The following is a 15,006-nucleotide window of genomic DNA, read 5'->3' on the forward strand; positions in this document are numbered from 1 at the left end:
AAGATTGTTGCACCCTAGGGAGGTTCTTCTGCTGCCTACCCCTATTTATGGTCTCTTAAACTGAAAACCACTGCTCTAGACCAGGACTGAAGAAGCAGAAGCCATGGGACAATCCCACGAGTAAAGGTTTGAGTGGATAGACTGGGCATATTCCCTGTGACCACAGTGGAACCACTGTTAGTGTTTATTGTTGTTTTTTTCTTATTATGGAAGGATTGGGGTACAACCAAAAAGTCGCAAACTATTGGTCAATGAAATCACACACTCAAAAAGGAGTCATTGACCAATATGGTTTGCCATTTGGCTGATCAGTTGTGGCACAATACCACAGTAATACATCCAAAGTATTGTTTATGGCCACATCTACTCTAAATTCAAGGATGCGTTCATACCTGGAACAAGGGTACATCCTGTGCCAAGAATTTAGCCAGGTTCACATCCAGTAAAGCCCGCAGCAGCAACACGCTCTCATTTTCCTCTGGGTACTTGAGTTTGAGGTTTCCTGCGGCAGTCAGAACAGATTTTACTGCCCGCATCCCGTAATCGTAATGGTGCTGAGATGACAGTTGCTCCGAGCACAGTCTGTATGTGGCAACAATTTTCTGGGCCAAGCTGAAAATAAGCAGATGTCCATTTTTAAATCTCAAATATAGCCTAGGTGCTACCAGCTGAAATAAAAAGCAAGAATTTACAACACGCAGGTGCTCTCTGACTGCACAATATATTATGATGGTATATCCCCATGAATTGTGAGAAATTATTGGAATAACCTGCATGTCACATGATGTCAGAGAAGAGACCTCAGCAAAGCTCTGCTCACAAAAGCCTAAAAAAAGAATATAGCTAGAAATGTTTGGCCATGTGTATTGAGCTCTTATACCAGCCCCAACATCTCCAAAGCTTTATAGAAATAAAGATCCATGATCCATCTTCATCCTCTGAAGATGTCCACAGAAGTTCTCCATCTTATGCCTTGCCAAACCACTGCACATGCTCAGTCTGCTCTAGGCTGATGTCAATGACCTGAGGATCGCCAATTTTCTTCTTTCCCCTGCCTGCTTGCTCTAGTCTCTGCCTGTTCACTATTAAACATGCACACAAACCGACCAATCACTGTCCTGTCTGGCTGCTCTATGAAAAACTGAAATCCTGATCTGGCACTTTGAGCTTGGAGCTAGACTTTAGCTGAATCCTTATTGTGTGACTTTTCTTTCCGCCTTGTTACAAATGAGCTTAGAGAAAACTGAATTCAGCACATTTATTTAAAAGCATTATTTTCTTAATTAAACATAAAAATATGTTGATTCTATCACTTAAATACCATAGAGTGAAAACACCATATGCCGCTCCCACATAGGGGAAAAAAAATATTTACTTGTCTCAAAGTGTTTATGAACCAGTTGCATTGGTGTTTCTGTGCATTACACATGGGAAGAGGCCAAACCATGCAAGTAAGTGTATAGGCAGGACAACATGATATGTACAGCGGAATCTCTGCACAAACAATATGGGGCCCATTTACCAATGTACGATGGTTTACGATTACAAAAACAACGTATTTTTTCTAATTTTTACAACTGTGCATATTTTCTACAATATTTTTGTTAATTTCCACCAAATGTGTATAATAGGGCAGCACTGTTTATATGTACCTATATCCAGGATACACCTCTGTCTCTATGCCAATGGGATAATTTGGCCAGTATCATTTATTGGAATCTCTCCAGGATTAATTTTTAGATCCCTATAGTTCTCTATAAAGTCCTGAAAATCTGAATTAAAAAATTGGCAAATATAGAAAGGGGGCAAGTTTCCCCTTTCTATAAATTGGGAAGTGTATTTTGCAACATTAAGGGGCTGATCCACTAATCCACGAATCCGAATGGGAAAAATTCGGATTGGAAAACGAACATTTTGCGACTTTTTCGTATTTTTTGCGACTTTTTCGTAGCCGTTACAAATTTCGGGAATTGTCGCGACTTTTTCATAGCCATTATGACTTTCGTGAATTGTCGCAACTTTTTCATAGCCATTACACATTTCGTGAATTGTCGCGACTTTTTCATAGCCATTATGACTTTCGTGAATTGTCGCAAATTTTCATAGCCATTACAACTTTCGCGAATTGTCGCGACTTTTTCGTAGTGAGCGCTCGAAAAAGTCGCAAAATACTGATCATTATGAAAAAAACGCATTCGGACGCTTTTCGGACGTTCGTGGATTAGTAAATGTGCCCCTAAATCAAGGTTGCTTTTCCAGACATTTAAAGCAGTCAAACTCGTGCAAAAATAAATAGAACAATGCAATTCAGATCAAATTTTTTCTGTGACTTAATGCAGTCAAGTTTCTGGATAATGAGTTTCCAGATAACGGATCCTATACCTGTACAACGTCAAATCTCCTAAGTGTCCCAAAAAACGTTTCAGTATTATTGTCACACATATGCTTAATCCCAATATATCTTTATCTAAAACCCCTAATTGGCAAGTACAGCATTATTATAAAATACATGGGTATGCTTCTACACCGACAAAGTGTAACAGAGCCTTATAGTTCTTTTATTACACTCCTTTACTGTAACTCACATACCATGTTATATATTATCATACCAAAATGTAAGACGAGCAGGTAAATAAACAAAAACAAGATACTGTTGAAAGAAAATATTCAGCCAAACGCAATTAGCAGGAATGTTTTCCTATAAAAGCTGGAAAAACAAATTATAACTATATAATGATGTAGTCTTACATATATTACACACACACACACACAGAAACATATACAGGTATGGGACCTGTTATCCAGAACCTGGGATTTTCCGGATAATGGATCTCTCCGTAACCTGGATATCCATATCTTAAGTCTACTAAAAAATCATTTGAACGTCAATTAAACCCAATAGGCTTGTTTGGCCTCCAATAAGGAATAATAATATCTTAGTTAAAATAAAATACAAGGTACTCTTTTATCATTACAGGGAAATCCTTTTTAAAATGTGAAGTTATTCAATTAAATTGAAGTCTATAAGAGATGGAATTTCTATAATTCAGAGCTTTCTGGATAACGGCTTTCTGGATAATGGATCCCATACTTGTATACATAAAACATCTGCTAACCCTATCTTTTACATTCTGCCGGCCTACACATATTAAGATCTGCATAATATCTCAAAGTCCCATTTCCTTTACTTTTTTGAATGTGGTTATACAGGTATAGGACCCATTATCCAGAATGCTCGGGACCAAGGGTATTCCGGATAAGGGATCTTTCTGTAATTTGGATCTCAACACCTTAAGTCTACTAAAAAATCAATAAAACATTAATTAAACCCAATAGGATTATTTTGCATCCAATAAGGATGATTTATATCTTAGTTGGGAATAATTCCAAGGTACAGTTTTATTTCTACATAGAAAAAGGAAATCTGTTTTACAATTCTGATTTTTTGATTATAATGGAGTCTATGGGAAATGGGCTTTCCGTAATTCGGAGCTTTCTGGATAATGGGTTTCTGGATAAGGGGTCTGATACCTGTAACAAGTACTTTATAAAGAAAACTTTCTGCCAATTCCTTTGAACCTTTGGATAATATGTGAATCTGGGTTTCCTGTTGTCTACATCACTTACTGAATAATAAGCAATTCACTGCTACAAAATGCAGAACAAAATGCACATTTACCTTCTAGAGTCCAGAAATCCCATGGAGTACAGTGAAATTTCTCCAATTAAGGCATAGTCAGGGACCATCATAGCAACTGTTCTGAATAAAGCCTAAAATGAAAAAAAAAAAAAAAAGCTTTGAAAGTGAAAATAAAGTAGTTGCTCCCAGAGCTGTAATGAAGTAATATAAGGATAAGTGTGCAGTGGATAGCAAAACTATTCTGATTATTCCTCAAGTGTATTTATAAAAGGATCCCAACCAGAAACGAATTTGATTCTCTTGACAAATAAAACTATAAAAGCGATGCTGATACGTTCCTATAAAAATTCCATAGGAACGTCAGTATTGTTGGGGGGGTTTAGGCATCTACATATTTCTGCTGTAACAGAATGTGGTGAGTTTTTATGTACTGAGCTCACATTTTGATAAATCTGCCCCTTAATCTATAAAGGCTGGATTGAGCAGATGTCTAACAGAATAGCCAGAACACTACTTCCTGCTTTCAGCTCTCTAACCTCGTAGTTAGTCATCAACTTTAGGGGGGCCACATGGGACATAACTTTTCACTTAGTTTGCTTTTGATCCTTAGCACACAGGTCAGATTCAAAAGCAGTTATGGCCCATATGTCCACCTCCTCAAGTCACTGATTGGTTACTGACTTTCAACAGGTTAGAGAGCTGCAAAGGAGGAAGTTAAGTTCTGGCTATTATGTTAGATATTTGCTCACTTTAGCCTTTATAGATTACACAAAGGTAAGCAGTCACAGCAGCCAGGCTTTAATAGGGGACCACACAAGGGCTGGTGGGCCGCCAGCTAGACAGCACCACCAGCTAGACAATATAATACAACTACTTTTATTTTTTACTTGTCTTAATGGAGAAGGAAAGGTGAAACCAGAGGGAGTTCCAAATGCTAGACACCCCCAGTGATTTCATCTTTGCTACTCCTTAAATTTTTACCAAAATGCATTCAAACAAATACTCATAATGTAGATGAACTATAATTTGCCTACATAGCATTATTGTTCATCTGTGCTCCTATTCTCTATCCTCTCAGATACACATTTCACAAGTACATACCTTCAGATTGTCTGGAAGTTCAGCTCGACCTGCATATCCAGGATTCATGGTAATGAACACAGAGCAGGTTGGATTCAATGTCAGCTCAGTGCCCTCAAAGAAAAAAGTTTTCATATTTCGGATAATTGCTTGCTGGATGCTCAGAATCTGTTGGGCCACCACTGATAATACCTCAACCTGCATAAAATAATGTATTTTTATCAGTATTCATAACATGGCTCTTTCACCTGGGAACCTATCCAGAATTAAATCAGTGAAATTAGCCAGACAATGTGCAAAACATCTTGTTTTTTAACCACAAATGCAGCATATTCCCCAAGTCCGTGGTCCCCTAGTTACTCCACTGAGCATGCTTTATTTGTGACAATCTAATTGGTTTCACCCATGCAAGCTTGTTTTGTATAGACGCGAGTAACTGTTTAGTTTGTGTCACATAGTTCTACAAGCCGAACAGTAACATTATTCATTTACTGTTAGAGGTTCAGATTAGAGAATTATCTGCTAGTCTGATACAACCTTGATCTGTTATTTTTTTCCTTATCCCATTGTCGTGCACTGTAAATCCAACTGGCACACGTTTTTAGCTGCCATATACAACCCTTACTCTACCCACTTAGACTCTGTTTGGCCCAGCTGTCTCTCTTTTCGGTATTATTCTCCTTTCTTGCCCTATATTGCCTCTTATGTCTATTGACTCTAACTCAGACTAGGGATTTGGAGTAAGGACTGTTTGTCTTCTTTGGTTTATTATTATCAACTAATCAGCTTCATGGAAATTATGTACTGTATGTATGTTTAGCATCTCTCCAGTTCGGAATGTGAGCAGCTTTATGGTTGCTAGAGTCTAAGTTATCCTGGCAACCAGGTAATGCTTTGAATGAGACGCTGGAAGATAAATATAAGTACTAAAAATGTATTTTTTATCAGTCTCAGTGTGTTCCTATGAAATTATATTTATTTGAAATAAGTCAAATCCATTACACTTCAATTCTGTTCTTACTTTGTGGCAACATGCTGCATAAAATCAGGTCCATACAGAATTGGTCTGAAAGATGGGAGTAAAAAAACCATGACTGGCCTGCAGAACAACTGAACACCTGTGGGATGAACTGGAATGCCAATGTGAGCCAGTCTGACCACCCAATATCAGTGCCCAACCACATAAATGGAAGCATATCCCAGCAATTATGTCCCAACAACTGGATAGCCTTCTCAGAAAAGTAGAGGAAAAAGGGCAGTTTCTCAAAAAACCAACTTCATTGGTGTTAGTTTGAAAAGCCGGACAGGCAGATGTTGACATATTTTCGGCTATACAGTATTTATGGGAACTTTAGGTAAGTAGCGTTCTTGTCTATACTCATAGCAATAATTCAGTGTTTTCTTCTGGTTAAATATTTATTATTAATTCTATTATCATTGTCTGTGGGAAAATATTGTGGGGTGAACAAATACCTCGATTCTGTTGAATTCATCAAAACAAGCCCACGCTCCGGATTGTGCAAGTCCTTTGAAGAACTTTCCCATAGCTTTATAGTCAAGGCCATCAGAGCAATTAAAGACAACACACTAAGAAAGAAGATTGTGGCATTATTTTTCAATTATAGATAAATATTATTTGTGTTAGCATTAATAACAAAAGCAGATAAAAAAAAGGATATTGTTATGAACGGTTCAGTAGTTTGAATAAGAGACAAATAGGAGAGGACCTGAATAAAAAATTAAGCAATAAAAGTAACAATAAAGTTGATATTTTTACTTATTTTTGTATTGTAATGATTGTAAGCTCATTTTACATGTTTTTTTCCCTCAGGCACTAAATACCCAAATCTTGGCTGTTTGCCTGCAGGCTAGTTTTGTGACCTAGGGGTTGGTTTGGAATTGCTCAGCCTCATGGTTTTACTCTGAATCGCTACCTCTGCTCAATGCAATAGGTGACATCAACCCCAGGCCTACTGAGAATTCATTCGGCAGACACACCTTATGCTTTTTCTCCCATAAATTTAGTGCAACTGCAATTGTTAGGGGCAGTTTATTTCTAAATCATTTGTGTATGACTGCAATGGAATTTGTTACCAAATTCCCAGTCCGACCTTTGCCGGTGCTCCCCCTACTGACAGTTCCTCCCCGACACGTTCAATTTATACGCGCCCGGGGAGGACGTCAGGCGGGGGCCCTGCGGGGGGGTTAGGGGGGCCCTTGGGGGGGTTAGGGGACGCGGCTGGGGCACCTGCAGGGCCCCTGGGGTGGGAGCCCCTGCACCCCCCAGTCCGACCCTGTTAAAAACCCAGTGGGTGAGCTTTAGCCTATAGGATAAACCCAAGTAAATGGGATTTTTTTAGGAGCCTTATGAAATTTGTTCCCAGAATCCCTTTGGTCAATCCTGCTTATAGAGACCCTCCAAACCTTCTAATTACAACTGAACACATTTCCACAGGGCAAACTTCCTATAGAAAGTCAGAACCAATATGTGAGCAGGACCAATGAAACAGAAAGTCAAGTCTACTCTTTCCTTTCAAAACACCCCACCCCCAATAGCAATAACTACCAAGCAGCCCTTTTTCATTGCACAGATCCAGAGCAAGAAACATTGATTTGATAAAAGCAGTAATGAAAGCAGCGTTGATAAGGTCAGTGTTTACGCAATTCTTCTGCAAAGAAAAAATATAATAAATTCTTCCAACCCTTTTAATGGAATTAATTTTTATTACTGCAATTTTTTTCTTTTACAGGCCTGATAAATTACCTGTTTGGCCAAGGCTATTGCTAGGTCTTTTGTTGTTTCTGTTTTACCAGTCCCAGCTGGTCCTTCTGGAGCCCCTCCTAAATTCAATTTTAGAGCCCCCATCAAGGTCCTATAGGAAAAAAAAAATAATAACTTGTCACGTCAAATGATAACCATCATGACTATTCATTCATTTTTGGCCTGCTAGGTTTGAATGAATGTCAGATATATTCAAAATGCTGTCCCTCTGTATAAATCAGGATAAATATATAAAAAATGTCCATTACTATATAAAGGATTTTTTACACATTCAATTCCAAAGCAATTTCTCATATGCTTATATTTTAAAGGGTTCACCTTTAAGTTATCATTTATTATGTTATAGAATATCTTATTCCTAGCAAGTTTACCATTATTCTGTATTATTTATTTTCTATAATGTTTGGATTATTTGCATTTCTCTTCAACATCTTTCTAGCTTTCAATTGGGGGTCACTGACTCTGGCAGCTATTGCTCTGAGCTTACGATTCTATTATTATTGTTTTTTTTTATTCCTTATATTTCAATTCAGCCCCTCTCCTATGTGGTTGCTAAGGTAATCAAGACTCTAGCAACCCGGATAGCTGCTGAAATTCCATACTGGAGAGCTGCTGAACAAACAGCTAAATAACTGAAAAACCTCAAAGAATAAAAAATGAAAACCAATTGCAAGTTGTCTCAGAATATCAATGTCTATGTCATAAAAAAAGTTAATTTAAAGGTGAACAACCCCTTTAAGGACTCATTTAATAAAGAAGAAAATATACAAAATGTAGATTGTTTCCTTTTATACACAAGATCCAATGAGTCATGTGACACCAGAGACTTCTCTAACTAAGCACTTCTCATAAGAATAGCTTTAAGATGGCTTGTGTGTTTTAGGGCGAAGACACACGGGCCGATTAGTCGCCGCGACTATTAGGTAAGTCTGTCGCGGTGACTAATTGCTTTCTTCCTTAGGCTATAATAGAAGTCGTGGCGACTAAATACTTGTGAGTTTTCGCTGCGCAGATTAGTCGCCGCGACTAAGTGTCTTCGCCCTTAAATGTACATGTGTAGCTAAGGCAAAATCACCAATTGTTTATCTTCGCCTATAGAGCTATATTCCAATAGTTTACAGTTTTTTGCAAAAGATGCACTTTAGATCAGCTGTTCAGACAGATATTCTATGTCTTTATGTGTAACTCACTAAAAGTCAAAATAAAAGTTCCATACCGGTAACATCGATCGGTCAGTGGTGTAATAACCAGTCTTGGAGAGTTTCCCAGGTACTCATATCCATACTTGACTTCTGTGGTGATCATTTTGACCATAACATCTTGACCTTCCCAGGAATACCTTAACTGAGAGATCCACTGGAAGTCGCTTAAATTAGACACCTTATCCTGGGCCAGTTTCGCAACAACATCACGGGCTGTGAAAATATCCAGTGTTGAAGAGTCTAGTCACTGCCTTTTCCCTATTAAGTATGTTTACAAGCTAATCAGTCACAATCCTGCTTCCTATGAAACTATAGCCCGGCTGTCACAGGTTTGGTCACCATTGTAACTGCTCACTCTTTAATGAGCTACAAGTAAACTGTATGGATTTCCCCTACCATGAAATAAAAACAAGGGTTAACTTTAGTCCTTTTCTCTCCCCATGATATCCTGAAACCAGTTGCAGATTTCATAAACAAAAGCAGTTTGTATGAAAATATGAACGAGGTAGGGATGCACCGAATCCAGGATTTGGTTCGGTATTCGGCCAGGATTTGGCCTTTTTCAGCAAGGTTCGGATTCAGCCGAATCCACGGTCTTGGCGGCGACTTTCACCCTTTCCAGATCCTAATTAGCATAGGAATCCTTTGAGATGGATTCGGGGGTTCGGCCAAACCCATAAAACTGGGTTCGGTGCATCCCTAGAATGAGGGTAACAGGGGGGCACCGCAGGTACCTCAGTCAGGCTTTGTGGAAAAGGGCAGTTAACATAGAGGCAGGGCTTAAAGGGAATGGATGACATTTGTGTGTGTTGCTGATTGAGGATGGATCAAGGCCATGCATTTAGGGGACATAATTTTTTTTGTGGGGGGGGGGGACCAGTGTCCATACATTCCAGGTGACTAGTGGGTAAATAATTGGGGCCTTGGGAGGGCCATTCTGACTTAGCAATATGGGGCCTCACAGTTACTGATGGCAGCCCTGTATGTTACTTGGATTCTAACAGTAATCAAGAGTCTAAGCCAAAACAATGACACCCTGTGTGTTTATATGTATTTATATAGAGCTATTTATCTATTATGGCTATTTATCTATTGTGGAGTAAGGGACTCACTGTGTCTCTAGGGTTAAAGGTAGACAGGCAGGTGAATATGATGCCAATTTAGCCGGCTCCTGTGTTTAAAATCCTACCTCCGACTCAGTAGGAGTTCCAGATAAAGGGTCTTTCTGTAATTTGGAATTACATTTTTTAATTAAACCCTAGCCCCCCCCTTTCAGTGTAGATGTTTGATTATCCCTGCACAATACAAGTATATTCTGCTGCTAATTAGCAAGCTCCTGCTTTGGTACCTGAAGCCCAAAAAGAAGATATTATTTACTAAAGGCTACAAAGACTGATAGGGGCTGGCGCTGAATTGTTTTCACTTCAAAAGCAGTAGCCTTGCTATTAAGCCGGTCCCTGAGCACCCGCCTGTTTTACCAAGCTACAGAGAGGGAATTTGGGAGATTATCTTGAAAAAGAAAAAAGTTGTTATATATTCAAACGGCATTCAGAAGAAGCTGTTGATACTGGGAGCATTTCCACCCACCTAATTCCATAGTATTATGCATAATGAAAACCTTCTGTTTTAATAATACAGTACAACTGATTTTATTCACAGATTTCAGATTTTTTTTGCCTCAGCAGATTCAACTTTTATTGACATATTGCAAAAATGTAGATTCTTTTTCACGTCACTTAAACAATAAGTAAATCTTTTTTTTTTTTTTTAAATCTCTAAAATGACTCTGTACAGCCCCCAGAATAACATACCTTTCTTTCTGCATGCAGATGTATTTTGTTTCTCTATTACAAGCAGCTGAACAGCAGTTCTTTTATTGACTTCCTTGTCTAGCGTGAAGCTCCGCCTCCTTTGCGTTCTAAGCATTCCTTCTCTTTCTGACTATGATGACCTCAAAGAGGTGTCTACTGCGCATACCTGATTGATTTAAATTCGAGCAGAGGCAGTAGCGTGCCAAGTAGGAACCCTTTTGAGGTCCTCATAGTTGGAAAGAAAAGAAGGGTTTAGACAGCAAAAGGGGGCGGAGCTTAACCTAGACAAGGAAGTAACTAAAAGAACTGCAGCTCAGCTGCTTATAAGAGAGAAACAAACTAATTTTGGCACCCCCCAAGTGACTTAGCCTTTCCTTCTCCTTTAAGAGCCACTACCTTTTCTCTATTAGGGATAATGGCCATTTGCTCTTCTCAATAAACCTGAAAGCCCAGCTTGAAGGTCAGTTTTAAAATCTGGAGGAGTTGACTGCTGTAGCAGGAAGCCCAGATGGAGCACAAAACCTGCAGAAATTCCTAAACATCAGAATGCAGCACACAAAGAGCAAAAAATAGGCATCACAGGAATCTGTAATGTAAGTGATCCCTATAATGTTCTGGAGATCCCTATAATGTTCCTGGAGATTTTTCAGGCACAGTCAGGCTTATGGATTATTTTTAGGAAGCATCCCATTAGAAGGCACATGTAGTAATCTAATTGCTTGCTAGCTGCATAATAACACATAATGACAGAAATTCTCCCATGCTGACAGTTACTAAAGATCATTTAAAAAGCTCACTCAGTTCTCCAAATGCACTAAAATCATCCTTAATGCACATTCTTTAGCTTTTTTATACCAATTAGCCTAAGTCCAAACACATAAATTCATTTTTAATTGCCCTAAACTTGATTTCTAAAGACACATTTTATCCCTGTTTCCCATTTGCCTCACATTCCTCTAGTTCATTTCCATATTTCTTACATCTGGAGGTTTGGGTCTTGTCCCTTCACATCCACAATTCATTTCCAGTCTATGTTCTCATGCTACTAATGTTCTTTGAATAATAATTGAGAGGAACCATTGCTGGGCTTAACCTCATAACCCCTTATTAACTCTTTACAGACTCAGTTATGCCAATAGTTATTCTCAGTCTTTAGCAATCCTTAAAGGAGAACTAAAGCCCAACAACTGGGCTAGATATGACATATTTTATATTTGGGCTGCCACAGGTGACCACAGTCCTTTAGCAGTTAGGGTTACTACCCAGCCAGTATTTTACCTTCCCAACCAGTAAACCCATTTCCCCACCCACTCTGCCCATTTCCCCACCCCATGTGACGCCCCCCACCCACTCCCCCAATCCAAAGGCCGTATCAAAGTAAAAAAAAAAAAAGTGGCAATCCTATAAGCAGTATTCATCTGTGCTTCTAAAGATTTCAGATTCATTATATTCCACACTTTTGTTATGCACAAATACACTGCCCTTCTATCACATGTGCATTTGGGACCACCCCAATTCTTTAGTCCAGGACCAAGACACATTACAGAAAACAGCAGCCTCGTCAATAGCTTGTTACTGTTACACGGGCAAGTACTGCACATAATGCTCTTTGCGCTTCCTGCTAGCCCCAACTGCTCAAGCAGGGTTCGTATCGGTGGAGAGACCTGAAGAATGTTCGCTTCTCTGCTCTGCGCTGCTCTGCTCTTTTAGGTTGGGGTTTGCGATAGAGGCAGGGTTTTAAGTTAGTGACAATGCTGTAAGGGAGAGGTGAGGGAAGTCAAGGCAGGCCAGTTAAGGGGGCTTTCATAGCCGGGCAGGTATAGTTCTCCTTTAAGTAATCTGCAAATGGATTTAGGATAACACAGGGAGAGGAAAGAGAAAGCAAATTTAACACTTGTGCTCAAAACAAGGTGGAGAGGAAAGTCACACAGTTGGTTGTGGTCCCACACACTGTACAATAGTGGCCAATGAGCAGAGCTCCAAATCATCATAGCAGGGCTGCTGTTTTAAAGAAAGCAGACAAGACAGAATTTTGATTTGAAAGCTGGTATGGTAAATAGTGCATGTGACTAGAGCACGATGGCACAGGTATTAGGAACTCTGAATCATCAAAGCACAAAAAACTAAAACATAAAAAAATAATTATAATACATTGTAATAATGTTCCATTTTGTCTAAAATTTTCAAGTGACATTTTTTGCCTTTATTGCCCTTGTCAGCAAGACAAACAAACACACACAGAATACCTGTATTGCTTCCTCATTATCACTTACCGTGGACATCAATGACAGTAAGTGCTCCAAGAGTGGCTCTTGCACCACTAGAAAGTTTCCCTCGCACCAGTTCAACAATCTCACCAATTTGCTGATTGCTTTTCTCCAGAAAAGCCTGAGGAAGAAAATAACTGATTAGACCAACTTTGTGCTGTGGGAAGTTTCCATTATACCCAGGGCTGATTCAGTACCTACTGTCGTGGTGAGGTGGTGTAGCCAAAGGCGCCCCCACTCACCCCCCCCCCATACTTTTTAAGAATTGTATCTGAATTTTGGCTCCTAAACTTATTGTTGCCACCCCTGGTAACTTGCGGGTTGCTGCCCTAGTTACAGCAATAAAATCAAGATGCCTAATATGAGGTTCTTTATCATTTCTACAAAAACCTCTGCAAGTTTTGATGTCAATCATCTTAAATATATCAGTTTAGGGAGGAGATACCAATAACTTACTGGTAATGTTCCTTCTGCAATAGCTTCTGATACTTCTTTGGTCCAGTAAATAGAGGAAACGCAAATGACCACTTGGCCAGGCCACTGTAGAACCCACTGCTTCCGAGGAACCTTTATCAGAAAACATAACAGAAAATCATAGGGCAAGTTTTCTTTAACAAATGTGGAAGCCTGTTTAAGTGTGACTGACAGAATTCTAAAAGTCTAGAGTAGCGTAAATATGTTGCTTATCCTGCCATTTTTATAGTATAGAACGTTTCTCACACCTTAATTAATCACACCTTGATTAATGTTCTCATTAATTAAATCCAGTCTTTCTCTGTTGCCCAATACATTCTCCCTCTTTAGATTTCACATTTTTGACAAAAAATTTGCAGATATAAGGATGATATGGGTAACCAATAGTCCTCTGGATGTTGTTAAACCGCACCTTGTAGAAGGCTGCCAGTGCGTGCCCAACATAAACACTGACTTAAAATCTCCATTACAGAGGTATGCAGAAGGTATTGTTAACAGTAAAAAGTGACCTTTGAGCACTATAAAAGTGTGCTGTATACTTACAGCATCCTCTATATGGCACAAACAATATTTCCCTAATTGCTGTGTTTGTGTCAGGCTCATATAGGCACTCAAGTTTGAATGCCCAGCGATATAAGAATGTTTGTTGAAGGGTTGCAGTTCTTACCTCTACATATCCATCTATCCCATCACGTATGACTTGTCTCATACTGGACAGCATGTTTTCCTCCACCTGCAGCAGCCACTTTTCAACCATGCCCTAAAATCAGATGAATGTGCCCAATTACAACTTTGCTCAATGTGTACCTTCCATAATTTTAAAGGGGTCCTCCACCCAAAACTGTGTTTTGCAAAATCAAAGACAATACAGGCATGCTTTTAATGATAAAAAGTTTGATCAAAGGAAAACTATACCCCTGAACAATGTAGGTATCTATAAAAATATATTGCATAAAACAGCTCATGTAAACCCTGCTTCATCTAAATAAACCATTTTCATAAAAAATATACTTTTTTAGTAGAATGTGCCATTGGGTAATGCTAAGTAGAAAACTTCCATATTAAGTACTAAATGCCGTACCCTGGGATTATACGATTCACAGTGCACACAAACAAGCCAAGGCACACATACATGTTAGGCCCCATCAGCCAATAAATGGACAGAGTTCTGCCTATACATATATACACATTCCAGTTTGGTGAGATTCTTTAATAGGCCACTTAACATGATATTAACTGTTAAGTATTCATTCTGGGGGTATAGTTTTCCTTTAAAGGGTAATACATGTAATGACATTAAGCATCCTGGTATACCTCTTAGCCCCATTTTAGCCCCATTGATTTTAAAATCATACATAAATTTCCGGCTTGTGCTTGTGCAGTATTGTTACCAGGGCATGTTAAAGGAACAGCAATACCAAAAAATTTAAGTGTTTTAAAGTAATAAATAAATATAATGTCCTGTTCTAAAATGGTAAAACTGGTGTGACTGCTATAAAAACGCTGCTATAGTTTATATAAATAAGTTGCTGTGTAGCCACAAGAACAGCCATTCAAGCTGGGAAAAAGGAGAAAAAGCACAGGTAACATATCAGCAGATACACTATGTAGAATATAATAGTGTTTTATCTGTTATATGCTAAGTAACCTGTGCCTTTTCTCCCGTGAATGGCTGCCCCCGTGGCTACACAGCAGCTTTGTTTATATAAACTATAGTAGCCTTTCTGGGGCAAACACACCAGTTATACAA

The 15,006-nt window shown here is 38.9% G+C and overlaps 1 protein-coding gene across 1 annotated transcript in view; it reads right to left on the reverse strand.

Annotated features, from left to right (window-relative positions):
• dnah3 (dynein axonemal heavy chain 3) overlaps positions 1-15,006 on the reverse strand; it is a 189,556-nt gene that overhangs the window by 70,449 nt on the left and 104,101 nt on the right. The window contains exons 25-33 of the mRNA XM_012971313.3: positions 13,924-14,016; positions 13,239-13,349; positions 12,789-12,903; positions 8,719-8,917; positions 7,485-7,593; positions 6,194-6,307; positions 4,742-4,918; positions 3,680-3,771; positions 393-612 (exon numbers count right to left, since the gene is read on the reverse strand). Of these exons, the coding sequence (XP_012826767.2) occupies positions 393-612; positions 3,680-3,771; positions 4,742-4,918; positions 6,194-6,307; positions 7,485-7,593; positions 8,719-8,917; positions 12,789-12,903; positions 13,239-13,349; positions 13,924-14,016 (1,230 nt within the window). The remainder of the gene's footprint in view (positions 1-392; positions 613-3,679; positions 3,772-4,741; positions 4,919-6,193; positions 6,308-7,484; positions 7,594-8,718; positions 8,918-12,788; positions 12,904-13,238; positions 13,350-13,923; positions 14,017-15,006) is intronic.

The sequence above is a fragment of the Xenopus tropicalis genome, chromosome 9 (genome assembly GCF_000004195.4).
Source record: "Xenopus tropicalis strain Nigerian chromosome 9, UCB_Xtro_10.0, whole genome shotgun sequence".
Lineage (NCBI taxonomy): Eukaryota > Metazoa > Chordata > Amphibia > Anura > Pipidae > Xenopus > Xenopus tropicalis.